This window comes from Zosterops lateralis (genome assembly GCF_965231275.1).
Source record: "Zosterops lateralis genome assembly, chromosome: 5".
In the NCBI taxonomy this organism is placed as follows: domain Eukaryota; kingdom Metazoa; phylum Chordata; class Aves; order Passeriformes; family Zosteropidae; genus Zosterops; species Zosterops lateralis.
Genome location: NC_139766.1, coordinates 27518581 through 27539867, shown reverse-complemented (window position 1 = coordinate 27539867; position 21287 = coordinate 27518581). Strand labels below are relative to the sequence as shown.

General features: G+C 40.1%; 1 protein-coding gene across 1 annotated transcript in view; it reads right to left on the bottom strand.

The window, feature by feature from the left end:
* Nucleotides 1-7645: 7645 nt before the first annotated feature.
* KIT (KIT proto-oncogene, receptor tyrosine kinase) overlaps nucleotides 7646-21287 on the bottom strand; it is a 53741-nt gene continuing 40099 nt past the window's right edge. Inside the window, exons 14-21 of the mRNA XM_083861332.1 lie at nucleotides 19519-19669; nucleotides 17620-17708; nucleotides 17138-17265; nucleotides 14505-14627; nucleotides 11913-12024; nucleotides 11720-11819; nucleotides 10983-11088; nucleotides 7646-9847 (exon numbers count right to left, since the gene is read on the bottom strand). Coding sequence (XP_083717458.1) covers nucleotides 9722-9847; nucleotides 10983-11088; nucleotides 11720-11819; nucleotides 11913-12024; nucleotides 14505-14627; nucleotides 17138-17265; nucleotides 17620-17708; nucleotides 19519-19669 — 935 coding nt within the window. The 3' untranslated portion in view covers nucleotides 7646-9721. The remainder of the gene's footprint in view (nucleotides 9848-10982; nucleotides 11089-11719; nucleotides 11820-11912; nucleotides 12025-14504; nucleotides 14628-17137; nucleotides 17266-17619; nucleotides 17709-19518; nucleotides 19670-21287) is intronic.

Sequence of the window (21287 nt, the reverse complement as noted above, 5' to 3'; positions counted from 1 at the left end):
GAGCCCACTTTCTACACTTGGGGTAAAATGCTAACATCTATTTCGAAAGAATTATATTGAGTCTGTCTGCTTGGAAGTGATAGACTTTCTGAAGCTTTACGGGTGTTCAGGAATGCTCTTTTCAAGTTCAGCACATACTTAGTCAGGAGAGAGGTTTTGGACATTATTAGACAAAATGAACCATATTCATATGGTGTTTATAAAATACACTCGGTTGTTATTTCCCATTGCAGCAGATGGTACCCAAAATAAGAAATGACCTGGAACCTCATTACCAACTGCATCAAGTCTGCACAACACTGCATAGGGAAGTAGGAAAATATTTGACTTATTTTCTTTTGAAGAAGGCTTCTCTTACTTTCGGGCTCTTAAAAAAGAAATGTAGTGGAAGAGATGAATCACAAATATCCACCATGACACTGGGAAAGATGGATAATTAGAAGAAATATCCAGCCTTGTGGTGCAGAGTACCAAATATTGGTCACTGCTTTGAGTTAAGAAGGTACATCCCTGCCATGAGGCAGCTATTCCTGGGGTGCAGATGATGGACCACTTGTTGCCAACCTCCCCTGAAGCAGCTGACACCACATTCTCAGTATGGCTCTTACAACTCATCCTTAGTGCAGGGCTCCTTCACTCCTGCAAACTGCTACTGCTTGCCTTCCCCTTTCATGTGAGTTTGCAAAAAGTCGTCCTGGACTCCCAGCTGAAGGAATGACCTCCAGCTACACTGGATTTCACAGCAGTACAACTGTCCCCTGAGAGGCTCAGCCCAGCCCAGCCAGTCAGCTCTGACATCACAAAGCTTGGCTTTCCTGCTTCCTCGCCTTCTCACTCTTTGATGCATTGAGCAATTTCATATTTTGATATGAATTTGAACCTAGAAAAATGTGTGTTAGTGTGCAATTCATGTTTAATATGCCACCAGAAAAATTACTCTTTTTAATTTAAAGTAACCATCTACTTGACAGTTGAGCTCTAGTTTTTACTGGAGGAAAACATCCCAGAGGATAATAAAGCTTCACTGTAGGAAGCTGGTTTTAGCCCATTTTCTAAAACTTGCCCTGAGCCCCAGAGGCTGTTTTTTCATCATGGAGGAGAAACAAAACGGGTTTTTTTCAAGTTCCTTGTGCAAAGGAGCAGATACATTTCCTCCTCCAGCTAATATGCTGTAGATGAACTTTAACCATATTTGCAGGCATTGCTGCAGTTAGTCTTGTATGTAACCACAGATTACAATTTGGGTGCCAAACAATCTAGATAGCTCATCATATGACTGTAATGATCTCATAGCACAGCACAAGGGAGGTCCGTGGTTTTCTGTGCCATCTTTGCTCTAGGTCTGGCTGCACACATGTATAAAACTACAGCTTCTTCCTATCTGTTCTTGACTGGAAGGAGAAGGCTTGGGTAGACAGGAAAGGGGTGCAGATACTTGTCGACAGTTTTAATTTGTCCATATCCATGGGCTTAGGCATAAATCAGGCTCTGCTTCTGAGAGGCTTTTGATATCAGAAGAAAAAATATTGAAAAATGATGAATCTGCATGTGCTCTCTGAGCTGGTGACACGAGCCATGTGTGTTGTTCTAGCAGATGTGTGGGCATCAGGCCAGAAAACATCCTTGGTAATTTTATTTCTGAAAATATTTCTCTTGTGATATAAGTGTTTCCTTGGACTGTCCAGTTACTCGATGGTAAATGAAAGCATTAAAAATCTTACTTTCCAACTGGTTAACAGTTCTTCATCATTTTTAACTACATTACTAATGATCCTGTAATGTATAATGCAAAATACTTTGACCTTCTAGCAAGACCCTCATTATTCTCTCTCTAACTCTGAACAAAGGGCAAAGTGTAATGAAGCAGGTATGTTTTCAGTCTGAATTATTTTACTGCCATGAAAAACATGATAAAATCTGGTTCTTCTTCAGCCCTCCCTTCCCTCCCCTCCTTCCATTCAGGAGGGAATGCTCTTTGCTTTGCACAAATGACAAGAGGAGGTCCAAACCACTGTCACATGGTTGTTCACACAGGCATTGCTCGGGGCAGAGCTGACAGTGCTGCTGTGATCCCAAGGAGGTGGATCAATCTATTACTTGTGATTGGAAAAGTGCTGGGGTGGTGATCGACACACATGACTATCACACGGCCTCAGGATCCTGTGTAATTGCAACAATAGTTTAAAAAGATGATTAAAAGGAGATTTGTTCCTAAAGCCTTTCAAAGAAGAGGCCAGAGGGGCTTGGGTCAAACAGCACTGTCTGCCCTGGCAGTGCATTTGCCTGCAGGACAGTGCTTGCTGCAGCTACAGCCCTACACAAACACACAGAGCCCTAAGAGAGAGGTGAGCCTTCTCCTGCTAGAGAGAGGCCTTGAGCAGTTTGCCTAAAACCAGGATCTTCTCCAGTACTGTACTGCTTCACAGAAAAATCAAAAATATTGAACTCAGCAAGAGCTGAGAGTGGCAAGGCAACTTTATAAAGGAGCAAGAAAAACACCAAACCAAACCAACCAACCAACCAAAAACCCAACAAAACCACAAACAAACACAAGAAAACAAACAAACAAACAACCCCAAAGAAAACCACCAAAACCAAAGAAGGATAAAAGATCCTAAAATACATTTTTTTCATTCCAGCTCTTTGGGGCAGAGGCTGTAAAGAAGCAGATAATATGCTTCCTGCTGGGATTAACTGACAGAGTAACAGAGACTACCTGGGAAGCAAATCCTCTGGGTTAACTCCTCTCCGTGCTAGAGAAATTCCTGCCCCCTGTCAAGTGCTGGTGGCTTCCTTGCAAGGGGCCAATGGAACACAGTATAGATGTTCTTCTTGCCCTAGAAGTGCCATATGTGGCTCCACAGAGAAGCTGTCTGATGAGCGCTGGTAGGGATGCTCATCCCCGTGGTGGAACCCCACTGATCTTGCTGCCTTGATCCTTCTGGTGTCTCCCAGAAGGAACCACATAGCAGAGTGCAGGCAGTGCAACACTACTTGCAGTCAATGGAGGAATCTTGAAAGAATGTTTTTCTGATTAAAAAAAAAAAAGTTGTTTTGTTTTTTTCTTCCACTCAAGTGACCAAAATCAAAAGAGCTTGGTTATTTTTCCTGCAACTTTTCAAGTGAAACTCAGAACAACTGCTGCCATTCAAAGGGGTCTGAGAAACGGCAGGAAATCTCTCAGGAGCTGACAGTCGATGGCCAGATGGGACGCAGCAAGGCACTGGTCAGCCATGTCCTCTGGCTCCTGTGGGAGCTACCTCCCTGTAACCCAGTGCCCTTCTTCTGAATGGCAACTCCCCATTACCAGGCTCAGGAATTCCCTGGTATTGCCCCATACCTCTGAAGTCTCCAGTAGTTTATAATAAACTTCTGAAATGTAATTATAGTCCTTGTGTTCTATTAATTTTCTGGGAAGGGAGAGGTTATCAGTACAGCTCGTTTTTTGTATTTTCTCCATGCTCCAATATGGTAGAAGCTCTAAAAGGAAAAAATAAAACTTCACAACTTGGATAGCTACTTGTACTGAAGCTATCTGATTTTATCCTACTTTATTTCATTCATATAGTTCAAAGGATGCTGCTAAACATCCTCTGCAAACAATTCTTTTCATTATTAAAAGAGAAGATATTATAAAATACACTTAATTCCCCAACACTACCCTTTTTAGTGTCAGTGTTTTCAGACCGAACAGCTAAAATGTATTACACCAGTAATTTCCTCTTCCCTCAAAAGAAAAGCTTTGCAAACACCAGCATTAGAGAAAAAATCTTTACAGTCTGATTTCTGAAGGGATAAAGCAAATATTTCTTCCTCTGCTGCATCCAGGCTTGCCCATGTGCTGGTATCCAGCTCAAGAAGCTTGACAGGCTTCCACTTCTCTTAGCAATGTAGCAACTCCAGGTCATCCTCAGACAGCAGGGGTGGTGCAGCTTCTTATTGCTTTTGGTGCAGCATTTGCCACTCTTGATCTGTTGTTTGTAGTACAAGTCCTTCCCTGGGTCCTTTGGCCCAGAGACATCCTATCGGCCAAAGTGACTTAAAACCTAAAATACCTTACACAAGAATATGGGAAATTTTAAACAGTGCTAATTTCTGGAAGTAACTAGCTAGTGTTTAGTCCCAGCAAAAGAAGAAAAATGCAAACAGCTTTTGAATGAAAAAATGGCTGAAGGGGAAAATACAAATATGCTTTTATCTCATAAAGAAGTCTCAATTGGCTTTGCCATTTTAACTCAAAAGAGAAAATGCCAAAACAGCATCTGTGAGGTTGACACTGCTCTTTTTTATTGCACTGCTGTGAGGAACTGATTTAATTTTAAAATATTAATGCTTCAACATTGTTTAGTTTTATTTCTTGAACTGTGGGTTATGAATCTGCTATTTGATTATCAAATGGAAAAGTACCAGAAGGACACACGCCTTGGCAGTATCAGCACAAGTAGTACATGCACAGAAAGGCTCTCTGTTGCCGGGTAACCCCCCTGGAGGGGAGGAGAGGAGCTCTCTCTCTGGGTAGGCACCCTTTAGGCCATAGAGAGAGGTTCTGATGGCCACACCAGCTCCATCCACAACCACACATTAAGAGCAAGGCCCCCTGCCCAGTAATGGTACTTGAACCAGTCAAAAATATGTGCAGCATAATTCGCAGAAGAGCAGCCAGCCACTGGCACTCCTACGCCTCAAAATGTACAAATTCTGCACTTTCTGCAGCTAGAGAAAGTCCTGGGGGCAATTTGTCCTACACACTCATGTTTAACTGGTCTATAAGGGAAGCTACATGCTGTGCCTTCCTGTGTGGGGACCTGATGGTTGGATAATGCTAAATGTGCCATGCAAAGCCCTTATCTGATGTTGCTGACAGTGCTTAGTGGGGAGTGCACACTCAAACCCCTTTAGGGTACACTGGTTTCTGCTGCCTGTCACAACCCAGCTAAAATGATTTCTAGGGCACAGACAGAAAAATCAACTGACTGGAGCTACTGCTGCTAGTAAATAATCTCTGCTGCCTGGCTGGCAACTGACAGATAATGATCCTCACCAAGAAGAGTGAATGATAATCAATTTAAGAAATATGGACAATCTTTCAGGAAACATAGCTTCAGAGCAACTTCTGGACAGAAAATTACTAGTTACAAACATAATCTTCTAAGAAATTAGTGTGCAGGAAACATGGCAATTGACAGTCCATTACTCATAGTTACAGAAGTTTCTGGAAGCCATGACTGAACTGCAAAGTAGATTATCATGTTTCTGTTACACCTTAGGTTCTAAACCAGAAGCTGAAAAGTCTGTGCAACTGTTCCTTCTCCTCTGTTGAGACTCAGCCCTCTCTACAGGACAAGTAGGAAGTTCCCTAATCAATATACAAGAAGAGGAAAACATTTCCCTCTCTGAGTTTCAGCCTACAACACACTAGAATTAAGGATGCTGTTGTCCAACTTCTCCAGTGATCAGTGTGAACATTTTGGTCCAGGGTCATTCCCTGGTGACTTGGCTCAGGAACATTATGTCTCCATTTGCCTTCCCAAAGACCTATGTAAAGAACCAGAAACAAAGAAAATCTGGTGGTGATGCATATAATACTGATCACTAACTCCATGTATACCCTAGTGTTTCCATGATCTTTTCTCTCCCACAGAGCCTTACAAGTATTTTCTTTTCTAGCTCGTAAAGGGAACAGAAGACAAGTCACTCTAATGTTCAGCATAAGGGGGGTGGGGGTGGGATAGACTTTCTTTTCTGCTTCTGGCCAAGTGCATGTTAGAGCTGAGATTCTCCAAAGTGCCCTTGTCAGATTGCAAAATCACAGAAGGGTTGAGGTTGGAAGGCAGGTCATCCGGCCCAACTCCCCTGCTTAAGGAGGGACACCTGAAGTCCATTCCCCAGGATCACGTCCACATGGTTTTTATCTTAAAGCACAGAGACCTCACAATCTCTGGGACAATCCGTGCTAGTATTTAGTCAGCCTTACAGTTAAAAAAAGGTGTTTCCTGACGTTGAGGGACACTTACACATTTCCATCTGTGCCCAGTGCCTCTGGTCTTGTCAGTGGGCACCACTGTGAAGACTCTGAAGCAGCCTTCTGCACTCTCCCTTTAGACACTGGGTCCATGATGGTCCATGGTCCCCATGGTCTGTGTTGATAACATGGGGCTGGTTGCTCTTTACAGCTGGGTACAATAATGCTTTGAAGGGCAGATAAAATACATATTAAATGTCAGTATGTGCTTTTCCATGAAAGCTATTGCTTACAACTGGCACAATAAAATAATTCAGAAGAAAATGGGCTGTTTGACCATGAGCAGGAATGGAGGGGGTAATCACTGTGAGCCTTGTAATAAGAAAACTGGAGCAAGATTTTTTTTTCAGAAAATGAGATGCAATATCCTAGAGTGTTTCAGAATGGGAAGCATTTCGGGAAAATAAAATTAATGATGTGCTAACCAAATAAATACATAAAATAGCCCCTTTGGCTATGCTAAATGAGAATTCACAAATTATTTGTACAATTCAGCTGCAGGAATCCCTCAGTATGAACTCTACTCTGCTTGAAGTGGGGGTGGACAAGACAGGAAAAAAAAAGGTTCTATATCAGATACCGTCTTGGTATCTCTTGGAGCATTATTAAAAACAATGACAATGCCAACTGTAACAAAGCTCGTACCTCATGGCTCCTGACAAAACTAGGTTATAATTTCCTTAATTAGTTTTTACAAGCAAAGTGAAGATCTGTGTGGAAGAAAAAGGAAAAAAAAAAAAAAAAAAAGAAGCTGTTTTACAAAGGAAGCTGAAGGAGGGGAGTTTTTCAAGGTGGTCTGCAGACAGAACAGAAATGTTTAAGGACCAAAACAGTTGAGGTCTGGCTCTCATAAAAGTTAGTAGGGATTTTAGTAGGGTAATTCTGGAGACCTATAGGCTATATAACTGCTATTAAATCGCATACCAACCAGGCAAACCCTTAGGCAGCACAGGAACAGGCATGAGCAGGGGAGTCACGGATTTCAAACATGGAGTAACTACATCAGAGGGTCTCCCACCAAGACACAGAGTACCTGCTTAAGCAAGGGAAGCTTTCCCTTTATGACCCTTCTCCCACTGCAGCAGCCTCAGGTATCTTCTGCTGCCTCCCAGCAGTGCTGCACTTGGCCAGTCCAGCACGAGCTCTTGTGCCAGCCTGAAAGAGGGCCCGAGAGCATGTACATTTGCTAAAGGAAGGGGGAATATCCAGCAACCCTGTAGCCTTTGAGTTGTTCCAACTGCTTCTGCAACCATACCATTAGCAACATTGAGACATCTTCATTTTAAATACTATTCATGACATATAAACTGCACCAACAGTCTACAAGATCAATCTTCTAACTGCAATTTTCTTCCAGAACAAAGCTGCATTGAAGTTTTCAAGTATTTGTCCCACATATTCACAGGTAAAAGGAACTTACATAGCAAATAAAATTTTCTGGCATGTATTTGCAGAAGTGTTTCAGAATGCCAGACTTGACCTGTGTGTGGCCAGTCACCAAGATTTTGCTTCAACCCAGGAATTTATTAAGATGTACATGAAAATATTCTGTTTTAACATAATACGCATTGGTAGCATTTTAATACATATTTACAGATTTATTTGAACTTTTCTTAACTGCAATTCTACAACTGAGCAACATATCCATAAGTGTTTCATAAACTTTCAAACACTTACATATTTATACATATATTTTTTGCATATATATATATAAAAAAATATTTTTGAGACTCAAGGACTGAGAATAGTCAAAAGGACATTATTGCTACATTTCCATATTTACAAAAACAATGCATAAACCCATTCAAAACACCAAGCCATTGCAAAATAAGTTTCAACCCCCCCCCAAATTATAAAAATATAAATTTCAAGAACGAAAAACCCAAACCTCTTTCAGCTAAGTGTCTGTAAAGTACCAAGACATCTATAACAACTAGTTTGTCTACAGTTGCTCCAAAAGCCAACACATTACAAAAGAGCTTTTATAGCATTAAACTGAAAATGCTCAACAACTAGTATGCGTAAGAGTGCATCCAAACAAATGGCTAACTTTGGAAAGGTGCAACAGCCTAAGTAAGTTCAGTGCAAATGGCTAATTTTTTATTTAATTCTGAAAAACAGATTCCTGTAACATTAAACCAAATGCACAGTCATAGAAGGAGCACGGTATTCAATGTAACCCAAAATATACTACCAGTGTGTGTATTTACAATTACCTTGTATTTGGGCAGTTAGTTACACATTTGAATTGCATGTAAACTCAAACAAAATCCTGGTAAAGTAAAAGTTACAGAGTGCTTAAGTGCATTGTAAATAAATAGGTACTCAAATAGGACTCTGCCTCTGAGAAATGCTTCTCTCAATGCCTTTACTTATTTTCAGGGGTCAAAAACAAAGGAAGAACCAGTAGTGTTCCTGGTGAGAATAAAAGGGGTTAGAAAACACTTTTAAGCACAACCCTAGGCTCAACAGATGCTGACTCCAAAGCTTCACATCTGTCAAAGAAGAATAAAAGGATTCTTTCCTTTATGCCACTTAAAAATTTGGCACTTCTCAGTTAAGCCTCTTCTTCATTATCATCTCTGGAATACCACAGAAACAACTTGGGGTGGAGGAAAATAGCCCTTTCCAGTTAGCACTACCCAAGACTGCCTGTGGGAAAGATTCACCTGGGTAGGACAAGATAAAGAAAGGGCCCCCAAGGGAGCGCTTTTTTTCTCTGCTCTTCCTTAGATAAGATGACTCGTTAAACGGCCTCTTCTCCAGCCACACGGTTTGCTGGAAGCAGCCTTCCTCCTGTTTTTTGACCAATCTGGCAGGGCCCACCTATCTTTGGTGAACACCTTTAGATGCAACTATTAGCAAAACAAATGTCAAAGTCTTTAGGCACCCCAGGCAGAGGGGCACAGGAGCAGTTTAGGCTCCATGGTGGAGTGAGACTAAGCAATGGGCAGCTTCATCCTAGCAGGGAATACACCAGTGAGAAGCAGTGCATATATCCATAAAAACCATGCAACTGGTCTGCAAAGGTGACAGCACAGGTGGGAAATAAAAATGAGTCTTCCTTCTTTCTCCTCTGGTTTAAACCCCAGAGCTCCCAGGAGGGTTTTCAGCTGTGCATTTAAACTTTGGAAGGGTCTTGGTTCCTTCACCTCTTTTTCCCAGGTAAATACAGCACCCTTACTGGCCTCCAACCTGTGATACCTGCCTGAGAAAGCCTCTCAAGCTTGGCTGGATGTGGAAAGGGGTTTACAAAACCATTAACTTAATACTTGTTTATTTCGTAAATTCAGAAAAACAAGATTAACTAGAAAATGACTGTATGCATTCCAGGCACAGATCTAGAGAAGAATCACTGCAGATTTGGTTTGATCTACAGACATCTGATTCCATACCCTGGCTTAGGATTTCTTTTGTCGGTTGTTTTTTTTCCTTCACATCTGGCTCTCTACTGCAAATACACACAATATAGCAAAATATATACAGCTTCAATTAACACTGCAATGATGCCTGTAACCGTGCTCAGCAGATTAAATTTACGTATAACAGTGCATGGTAAAGGACAGTATTACAACAACGTTTCAGCTACACAGTGGTAGTAGTGAGTAAAAGTAAGAGAAATTATTGAAGTCATCCCTCTCTCAGCCCCTGCACAATACAAACAGCTAACACATCTGATCTCCTCTTCTTCACGTGCCCTCAAACATCCTCGCGTACCAGGAGAGGCTGAGTAGATGAAGCACTGCTGCCCACCGAGTTAATCCTCACCGAGTGATCTGGAGCATTTCCTTGACTGGAAGGTGGGGTTGAGAAGTTGGCATAAACCTGCAGAAGCCAAAGATTGGTGTCAATACTCTGCAGACTGCTCCCTTCACACATTCTTGGAGAGCATTCCTTTCTTAGCCTTTTCCCACAGTGTGTACTACACACTGCTGTGGAAGGGTTCCAGCTCAGGAGCTTCTTTGCAAATCAAAACAGTTTCAAAAGGTCTTGGGCTTAACTGCTATTTTAAAGAATCATGAAGCTCAATCTCTTTGTTAGTAAAAACACTGTAGCTTCCAACTGCATGCCAAATTTCAGCTGAACTCAAAAAAAAGAAAAAAAAAGAAAAAAAAAGCTTAGAATATTACTAAGCTCCCTGAGAAACCTCACTAATAATTCCTTCAGATTCTTGCTTTTGTTTCAGTAATGCCTGCACCTGCCAAAAATACACTACAGGATGCAATTGAACACCAGCAGCTTTCAGTTTCCTCTTTTCTCAAATTGTCAGGAAGCCATGTACTCTCTGCTCAAACAAGGCATCCAGAAGGTAAAAGGAAGTTTTATTTTTAAATCAGGTTTAAACCGACTTTTGTAAACCCTAGTAGCACACAAAGTTACGGAGAGGGAAAATCCAAGTTTAGGATGTGTCTCCAGTTTTCCTTTGGACTGTTTTGTCCAGCTGCCTGCTCAGAATAAGCTTTCACCACTGAATGGCTGAAAGAGCAGCACATACAATTTGTCACGACATACCTCCAAGGTCATGTAAATGGTATTAGGGGAGGCAATTCAGAAGATACAGAAGAGCACAAGAGGCTCCACCTCTTCATCCAATAGGCTTTCCTAGTAACAACTAATTATACTTTATTTCTGAGATACTTCCCAGACTAACAGAATTTTTCACAGTTTAGGATACGATGAATTTATGTGGTACCATTGCATTTTGTAACATCAAAATTGTGATAGGTCTGTTGTGAGGAACATCAGTAATGCAAAAAATGTTAAAATCTTCTGCAGCTAGTAAATTTGGGTATGGGCTCAGATAGCTACTGTCTAATGGAATAGCCCAAACATCATTCCTACTACCCAGACTGATGCTGCAAAGCTATATAAGTAATACTAGAAATACAGTGCCTGGGCTTTTTGCTTCTCACACTTCTAATACAACATCTTGCTTGAAACTGCTTAACCCGTAACTTACCCGGGGGGCATTATCTGAAAGCTGCTGCTCTATCATTTGTACAATTTGTTTAAATGTGGGTCTCTGTAAAGGATCAGCATCCCAGCAACTCTTCATTATGTCATACCTGTAAAGATACCAAAATTAAGTACTTCTCATGAAGAAATCCTTAAGAGTTCTTACCTCTCCTGCATTATTATTTGAAACAAAAGTGTTGCATCTTCTTTAAATGACTTTAAGAACAGGAATGATGCTTCTAACATCTGTGTTTGTGACAACAGAGAACTCACTACTAATGGGAGGCTCTGGAAACAGTGTTCTTTGACAGCTTGTTGAATGCCAATCCATCTACAAAATAGTGAATTAGGAATGTCTCATAAAGAAGATGCGTAGCCAGTCCTCTTGCTGTCATGAAGTACAGCACAAATGAAGATGCTGTACAGTCTGGTGACACATCTCACTGATTTCTTTATCTGAAGCAAAAATGTTTAATTATGTTCTGTGATCTGTCAATAATTTATTGACAGAGAGCAGGTGCCGTGACAAAGTGATCAGATGGCACAAGGCATGAGCATGTTTCATTGCTTGTAACAATACAGGCGTGTATTCTGCTAGTTAGAGTACATGAATTATTTAAAACATGAAAAGAACTTTAAAAAATGACAACGGGGCAGTGCAATGAGCCTTAGTGCAAGAAGCTTCTGCTTCCCTTCCTTTGCCTCTTTACTGATGATTGGAGGTGCTGGTTGCTCACTTACATTTCAGGCGGTGCACACTCAGGGCTGAACATCCTGTATCCCTCTTTGATCATTTTATAGAACTTGGAGTCCACAGGTATCCCTGGATAGGGGCTGCTTCCTGTTGAGATAGCAGGTGAGCAACATGATTTCTGCATCTACAGTAAACCCCAAAATGAGGCGGATATGAAGTACAGATCTTGCAGGATCTTACCTAAAGAAAAGAGCTCCCAAAGCAATATCCCGTAAGACCAGACGTCACTCTCAAAGGTGTAGACGCAATTGAAAATACTTTCAGGTGCCATCCACTTCACAGGAAGACGAGCCTTTCCAGGGAAGAGGGAATAAATTAAGACAGTGGACATAAGGCAAACAGAATTGACAAGGTAAAATCAACTTGTTCTGTTTTTTATGTGCATTAAATACTTTTAAAATCAAGAAGTATCCAACCAAAAATGAAACTTTTCGCATTTTAGCATCTCCAGGTGCTGCACTGCTACTGATCTATCTTTCTACCAAGCTAATACAGTTCCTTGCACTCTGATTTTCTGAATATTGTTTGACTCTTTCTGTGTAGTTAATAAAGTATATCAGGAAGTCAGAGGATAATAATATAAGTGATCATGGCATGGTTCCCTAAACACATAAGCAAGTCTACTTTGATGGACTGGCTGGCACAGGCAGACAAATAAGATTCACATAGTCAAGATGCTTCAAGGCTTTAGTCAATACATCTGCATTAGCTCCTCAGTCTATCAGTAGAAAAATTTAAATTCAACTAAAAGTAATATATATTAATATATATATTTTGGGCAGAAGTGTTGATCTGCTGGAGGGCAGGAAGGCTTTACAGTGGTATCTGGACAAACTGGATTGATAAGCCACGCCAGTTGCATGAGGTTCAATAAGGCCAAGTGGTGAATCCTGCCCATGGGTGTGAATAACGCCCTGCAGGTTTACAGGCTGCGGGCAGAGTGGCTGGAAAGCTGCCCAGCAGAAAATGACCTGGGTTAGCAGCAGCTGAACATGAGCCAACTGTGCCCAGGTGGCCAAGAAGGCCAATGGGATCCTGGCCTGTGTCAGCAATAGTGTGGCCAGTGAGACCAGGGCAGGGACTGTCCCCCTGTACTGGGCAATGGTAAGGCTGCACCTCAGATCCCTGTGTCCAGTTCTGAGCCCCTCACTACAACACTGACATTCAGGTGCTGGAGTGTTTCTAAAGAAAGGCAACAAAGGTAATGAAGAGTCTGGAACATAAAGCCCTACAGGGACCAGCTGAGGGAGCTGGGATTGTTTATCCCAAAGAAAAGGAGGCTGGGAGGGACCTTAGTGCTCTCTGCAGCAACCCAAAAGGAGGCTGTGGCAAGGTAGGGATCTGTCTCTTCTACACAACAAGTGACAAGACCACAGAAAATGGCCCTGAATTGTGCCAGGGGCAGTTTGGATTGGGTATTAGGGAAAATTCTTCACCAAAAGGGTTGTCAAGCACTGGAACATGCTGCCTGGGAAATGACGGAATCACCATCCCTGTACATATTTAAAAGACAGTTACGTCAGATACCTGAGGTACCATGGATTGACTGAAGTTAACTGAATGGCAAACCCCTTTGGCGAGAGATGCTCAGGTGTGGGATTTTCTCTCTTTATCAGCTTGCCAAAGTCAGGACCAGCAAGCTTCAAGCAACAATGTGTTATCAAGCTCATAAATAATGACCAGCCCCTCATTATTAAGATCATGGAGCCCTCAACTGAACTGAGGACAGGGGCTGCCTTGCTCAACAGGGATCTTCTCCTTTGAAAAACAGAGCAAGTGAAAGCATACCTATTCTGAAGGCAGCAGCTGCCTGCACCTATCTGACACAGGCTTAAAACACTAAGCCAGGCAGCATGAATCAGTTTGAGGTGCAAAATACCTATACTTCATAAACACTTCTCCAGCTTAAACCACAGAGAAGCTCGATTTTCTTTTGTAGTAGGTCTCTTTTTACTGCACTGGCACTTTAAAGAGGACTGCAAGTCCTGCCAAGATAATCTGCATCACTTCAAAGCGCCTTTATACCCCTCCAGAGGTTTAATAGGTACTCATGAGATTGGCACTCTTCTATATGGCTGGTTTAAAACTTTTCTCATCAAAATATAGTGTCCTGTTCCAACTCTGTTACAGGGTTTGAACTATAGCTGCAAATTAAAGCTGTGTTTCTTACACATATGAGGTTAGAATGTCTATACGGAATCAGAGAAAACCAAGGTATTTTTGCCTCCCGTTGATGCTCTAATCAGTAAATTTACACTTCAGTTTTCATTGTATGAGTGATCCCTTACAAGAAAAGGATAAGTTGCAAATCCTTGATTATTTAGATATTTTTAAAATAAACTATTTCAATAATGGACAAATACTGCAATATCCAGGGAAAAGTTTCCAAACAATTCCAGATTTATGACTCGGATATCAGAGTGTTTCCATGACAAAACTAGCAATTACTTACAGAGCAGTAACTTTGAGTACATTCATGTATAATAAGAAGACTGGACATTATATTGGTGCAGAGAAAACATCTCTTCTGCTACAACATACATTCAGGTATGAGCACAGATTTTCCAGTATAACAAGTATAAACCAAGGATTTTGTCAGCACACACATCTATGTCAGAAATTTCCCCTCCTACCCAACACAGATATATGCATATATACCAGAACTGGAAAATCCAGATTTCCATCAAGCTAAGAAAGACTTTTCTTTGCAGGTCAAGACAATAGGAACTCACTTAACTTAAACCCAGTGTATAAAGCATCATGTATACTTACATTTCCTTTGACCACATAATTTGAGTCATTCCTTATATCTCTTGCCAGACCAAAGTCACAGATCTTTGTAATTCTACCATGAGTTAGAAGAATATTTCTTGCAGCCAGATCCCTATGAATGCACTAAATAGTAGACAAACAAACAAAACTAGTTAATAATACTCCTAACAGGCTATTGCTTGGTTACAGGTTTACTTAGCTATGTAACTTATTGTATTATGCATTTTAAGGTAAGCTGTAAATCACAATGAAGCCATGTGCTAATAAGCTTACTCAGATGAGTAAACATTCTGATGTCATATCTTTACAATAATTACACCAATTCACATTAATAAGGTTCTCAATGCATTTACTTTAGAAAATACCAGTTGCAGTCATTGCATTTTGAAGTGTTTCACATTCTCAGCTAAAACGTAATGTACTTTTTTCTGATTTATCAGAATCATCACTAGCTTGTTTCCTAATATAGGACGAAGACAGGGAAAAAGTGGTTTGTTTCTAAAATATTCCCAATACTCTATTAAGTAACTTATGTGGCTGATAGAAAAGTGCTGAAAATCTGAAAACAGGGGAAGCTACAGTAAGAACTTCAAAGCACATAAACACAGAAAATTAATCCTTTAACAGAAATACTCTTCTGGAAGAGCTGAATTATAAAGTACCTACAAGAGTTTAAGCAGACTTAAGTACTTGAAAATAGTGGAAATTCTCATATGCCAGTATCTTTCAACAGACGGTTGCATTCAGCGACCTAACCACCTTATATTCCAGTTTTTACTTTAGAAGTGGGCATGTGTTGGTAAGTGCAGTTCCAGAAGGGTGCTTGAGTTTCTCAGCAGCTGTGTTTCTTTGTATAAAAGTGTGGAGCCCATGTGTGTTTGTTAGAGAATGGAGGTGATTCTCTAGCAAAATTATTTCTTTTTTCATCTGGAAAGAAGAGTATTAAGCTTCAGCTTTACTGATGGTATTTAGGACACAGGCCACAGCTGTATAAAAATAACTGAAGGCAGTTCAATTTTTCTTTTTGCCTTGAAATACAGAACTTTTGGAATTTCGAACCAAAGAATGACCTAAAATATCAAAAGTTATGAAAATCTAGCTGAGAAAATAACTGCAAATTGCACAAGTAATTTCATCTCTGTCCATTTTAGCCTGCTTACACACGGAACAAATTTTAATAGTTCCATTGTTTTGGTAGACTCTCATTCACCTCTATATACAATGCATTCTGCACTTTGCATGTGTAAAGCTGTCACACAGCACTGAAGCAGTAAGGCCAAGGAACATCTAAGAGTCAGTATGACTCTGCCTTGTTTCTCCAGAATCAGTTCAGTTTGCATTGAAGAGAGACACTGTCCAAGGGAGGAAACACTGTCTTGTGATTAAGGCACCGAGTGCTTAAGGCAATTGGCCTCCCAGAACCAGCTCCTATCCTGACTCCTGCACAGCCCTGACATAAATGCAAGTCGTGGAAGAGCAGCTGGGCACTCTGCATGCTGCTCTTCATGGACCCTCTGCCTCAAGGATGTGAGGCAATCTGAGGCCCCTCATCCATCAGCCTACAGCACCCTGCATTAACTAATTTAACTGCCAGAGCCAAAAGAGTGTAAGAATCCAACAACTGAAGAGGACCAGTAACATATTAGTGCACTGCAATTTAATTCTGTGATACAGGTGTTAACTCAGACTGCCAAAGCAATACTCTGCATTATTTCCCATCCTCAAGGTGAGGTGATGTCACATTCTTTACTGCCTTTGCTATTCAATGCCACTGTGTCTGTAAAAATGGAAAGACTATAAAGAAAAAGTCACCAGGAATAATACATAGTGGATCTGGGGGCTACTCTTCAGGAAAACAGAAGAAATACAGAATGTGTGTGCTAAGCACTGGATGTCCTCAACAGTGAAGGATGCAGCAGTGTTGTGAATCTGTGTATCATCTGTAATATGATATGTTTGCATGTCAGGCCTTTTTTGAATGTGTTGATAGATGAAAAATAAACTAAAGGGAAGCTTATGGTTTGGTTTGGAATAAGGAACAATGGGGGAAAAAAGCAAGTGCAAAAGGAAGTTTTAATGTGCACTTTCCTCAGAGCAGAGTTTGAGACACACTTCCCAATAGTAACACAGGACTCCAGGATTGTCTTCCTTTCCTTAAATTGTCTAAGTTTGGTTTTGCGGTTCATTTAAGGTGCACCTGTAATAGCTACATTAGTTATAATGTTTACATGTTAAATGGCATTTTTGCAATAAAATGTAAGAATAACCAGAGGAAGATACTAATAGTACTAATAGGGAGATGCTGTGCTTAAGACTTCTTTATAAATCCCCTTCTGTTATACAATACCTTTCCTATGAAACCGAGAGGAATGCCTATTATGTCCAGTGTAGCCAATGAAGATTTTTTGTGGGTCTCTCAGCTTATTTTATCTTTCCAGAAAATTAAAAATCAAGACATCTCCTGTGAATTAAGTCACACTTACAAAAAACAGCATTCTTTACAAAAAAGAGCACACAATGTGGTATCTCCCCCATTTAAGGCAATATTCTGTGTGAGAGAAGTAGTGAGTGCAGCATTGTTTAAAACTTAAAGTCTAATGCTTCTGTTCATCTTTGAAAAATTCTTAACTTACATTTTTGGAAGCAAGGAAGCTCATGCCCTTTGCCACCTGGTAAGAAAAGCTTAGCAGATCTTCTACATCTAAAGCAAGTTCATCATCTTCCGGCATAGAAAGGGTAACATCCTGATCAGTGTAGGATCCTACACGATATAAACAACAACAGCTTTTGAATTAAGCAAGTGTAATCATGTAGAAATCACGTAGAGTTGTTTTGACATTAAACAAAACAGTAATTTCAGTAAGTACCAGTCTAGAATCACGTAAATATCCCATCACCAAAAAGTAAAAAATAATCCTGATGCTCCATTTAAGTGTGAAGAAATAGAAGACACTGTAATTTAACATATTGTTCTTCTTCAAGCCTTCTCACATCAGTTACTGAGTTTTAAGTGTCCCCATTTACAACTGACAAATCTGCTAAAACTGAACAAATCCATGAAGCCCATCTTCCTGCACTCCCATCAGCACACAGAATTCCTTGTCAGTGAACTCACCAGACTTCACAGGTCGTTTTTTGTCAGCCTTTGGTGGGACTGCATATGACACTCCTGGTTTCATGTCCATATACTCATTGGCAACATCGCTGTAGAGGCAGCAGAACAAAAGAAACATAGTTTAGTGAAAAAGGTTTCAAAAGCTATTCAAACAAAAAGCCAACATCAGGCCAAGTTTCTGAATATTTGCTTTACAAATTATCAGATGACTGGAAACTCATGGGTGTGTGGAAAAAAAAAAAAAAGAGGAAATGCCTCACGAAATGTACAGAAAGAGAGGTTTGTTGGCACAGTTAATGGTACACCTCAAAGTCTGGAGTTTGGCTCAGGTGAGCAAACAAAACCATTTACATTAAAACTATTTATACAGGCTTCTTTCTCTATAAATTAACATCCAGATGTTTCACAGGATCTGCTAGTACTTCCCTTTTCTGCTTAGGCCAACTTCTACCAGAATATTTCAGCAGCTCAACTGGCAATTGAAATGCAGAAGACAAATGGTAAAGAATGTTAAATTCAGAAATTCCCAAGTTCCATAGGGGATTCATATGTATTTCAAAAAATCATCCAAGGCTTGGGACAGCCATCTGCTACATTCTTTTAAGTTTAAATTTTCTTATTGCTATATATAATTCAAATGTACAGCTTTTCATACTGTATGGTTTATAAATATACAGTTAGGCACCTTTAGGAATGATGGATGTACTTTGACATTTTTCACTTCATTGCCATTAGAATTCAGATACTTCCTTAGCCTGAAGCATCTGCTTTGTTTAAGAGCAATAAATGCAGCCACTGAGCTAACATGGGAAGGAGCAATGAGATCACCAATAGCTTTAGTTACCAGCAGAAACACATCTGACACATTCAGCAGCAGTAAATACTAACACGAGAACTTTGTAAATACTCTGCTGTTAATAACTCAATTTACAATCTGTAGTTTGTAAACTCAATTTACAATAACTCAGTATGCTTAAACAGCAAAATCCCTTCACTGAACAGAGGGCACACCTCCAATGGCAAATCACAGCCTTATGTTCATCACCCCAGTGGTCCCAGCCTCTCTGGGGCACCACCAGCTGCCCATTTATTGCCATGGCACAAACAGCTTCATGAGTACAATGCCTTGCTGGGATAAAGAACTTTTCCAACTCCTTGGGTCTGTCTGCTTCTTTTGTGACTGCCAACACCATGTAATGGGCCCACTGGGGCAATAAAAAGACTAAAATTTAGAATGGGCAGGTAGTGTAATAGCCTCTAGGTTTTGGTTAGCTGCCTCTCACTTTGCAAATGGAAGAAAATCTGCTTGGAAACGCCCTTGGAAAGAACTCTGGGATGATATATAAAACACAGCAGTTAAAAATATACAGATTAATTACGTACAAGAGCAATCTCACAGTCATGACACAGGTTGTTTCACCACAAAATGCAGTGAGCTGTCAGTGGCAGCCTGCTGCTGACGTTTTAAGACACTGGTTTGATTTTGTAAAAAGTCATTTCTGAAGGCAGGAATTTGGGAGAACTCAGGGTACTTACAGTCTGACACTGGGGAAATTGTCATTCAAGCTGCTAAATAAGCACTACTGAAGTTTAGTACCAATAAACACAAATATGTACAAAGACTGGAGCCAAGGAGGTGCATGAAATGACTGCAGAAAATTTGATAAAGAAGCAAAACAAAGAGTGCATACAACCCACTCCATATATAATGACACTGTTAGAACAAACCACCCCCTGAACAAATAGCCTCTTAATTAAATTGTTTTCTTGTGCAGCAGAGAATCTTCAAAGTCTACTGCATTAAATGTTTCTCTGCAACTCTTACCCCTAATAAACTTTGATTTCTTCTCCTTCCCAGTCTTTTAAAAACACAAGTACATTTCAGCAGGTCATACTTACGCTGCAGCCTCTGACTGATGCAAAAGGTTCTCATAAACAGCTGCATCTGCATGTTCTTCATGTTTTGGACAAATAAATGAATCTCGTTTCCGTCTCAGAAAATTTAAAAGATCACCATAACAGCAATATTCTGTAATGACCAGAGTGGGACCTGTAGATGCATGTAAAATTTAGAAAGCTGGTGAGTATTGTTTTTAAAGCAGAAAACCTTACATAAAGCTAGCATTCAATGAAGCACACAGGCTGGACTACTAAAAAATCACAGTGTCTAGCACTGTCTAGACTTGAAAAGTTATAGAAAAGTAACCCAGTGTCTTCCCTTTCACAGACAAACAACTATGGTCCAGCTAAAGCTGTGTCCCAATAATGTTCAGCCCCTCAATATCATTGCATTGTACAAAAATTACACAAATAAGTCTTCTTCTCTTTCTTCGTGTGATAACGTTTCTGGCCAGACACATCTGTTTGATTTTGCTCACTTCCTGAAGGAAGTTATTTGTTCCAAACGTTAAGAGTAATTCAAGCTTCAAACATTAATCCTTTTGATTCACTTCTGTTTACAGTAGAGCTTCACACTCCTTCAGTAATGTTTTGGAAATGATGTAGAGTGTTCTGTTCTGCAGCATAATAGGAAAAATCATTCAAACAGAACAGCCTGCTGCAACAGAAAACTACATTGCACAAGGTCTTAGAGATGAAATAACATGCAGTGTAATTACATATTCAAGGTCCATAGCTGGAGTCATTCACTTAAAAGACATATATTTGATCTATAAACATCTATGCTGAAGATGACTTGATTCACCTTTTCTGATTTCATTTTAATATTCTAAGTTTACTCTGTATCATCGTTTCCTAACCTCACTGGTTTATTTCCATTTGTCTGCAGTTAGAAATTATAGCTTTCACAATAGCAAAATAAGTGTTTGTGGTACAATTTTCTTACAGACACTACATTTTTTCCACTGAGACAGACACACACACTCAGGCCAGTGAGTCTACTTAGTTGGCTGCTTGAACAAAATTGTTTCATCTTATTTTTACATCATTAATTGTGAGAAATGTCTTGCCATTGTGTAAAACTACAAATTTTTACAAGCTCCTTTTCTTAGAAATATGTGTAAGAAGCAATATCCTCTTTCATACTAAAATGCACACAAATTAAAAATACAGGTTTCTATCACTCTGTATTGACACTTTGGGAGGTTTCGTAGCTTTTATTATGTAAGAAAACAAACTTTAAAAGTTAGTATTATGAAGTTAATACTAAATGTGAAACATTAGGGTTGAGCAATACTGTATTTGGAAAACTGCTTTTCTCAACTTCCTGCTGCTTAGAATTTGTACCTTTAATGGTGCCTTGACAGACACATTTGCAGTTTAAACAGAAGACTGGAAGACTAGACAAGACAAGCGTGTTGACTTCACTTTGGATACCAACAAGGAACCAGTTCTCATTAATGAGGAACAGTGTGGTGGAGGTAAAAATTTATACCGTACATTTTGTCATTTCTCAAGAAGAAAGCACTCAATGTTTCACACGAAAGAGAACAAAAGCAACCTTCCTGTTTAGCTGCAGCTACAGCGGTCTTACTATTGTTTTTATGATGAGCCTAAAATCTAGATTCAGTAAATCACAGGTGATAACCATAATGATCTGCAACCTGTCTAAGCATGAAATGTAAGGTTTTAAGATGAAATTTATGAATTCTACACTTAGAGCTGCACCTTGGATTCTTCCTTCGCAAAGTTCATCCTCCAGGCAATAA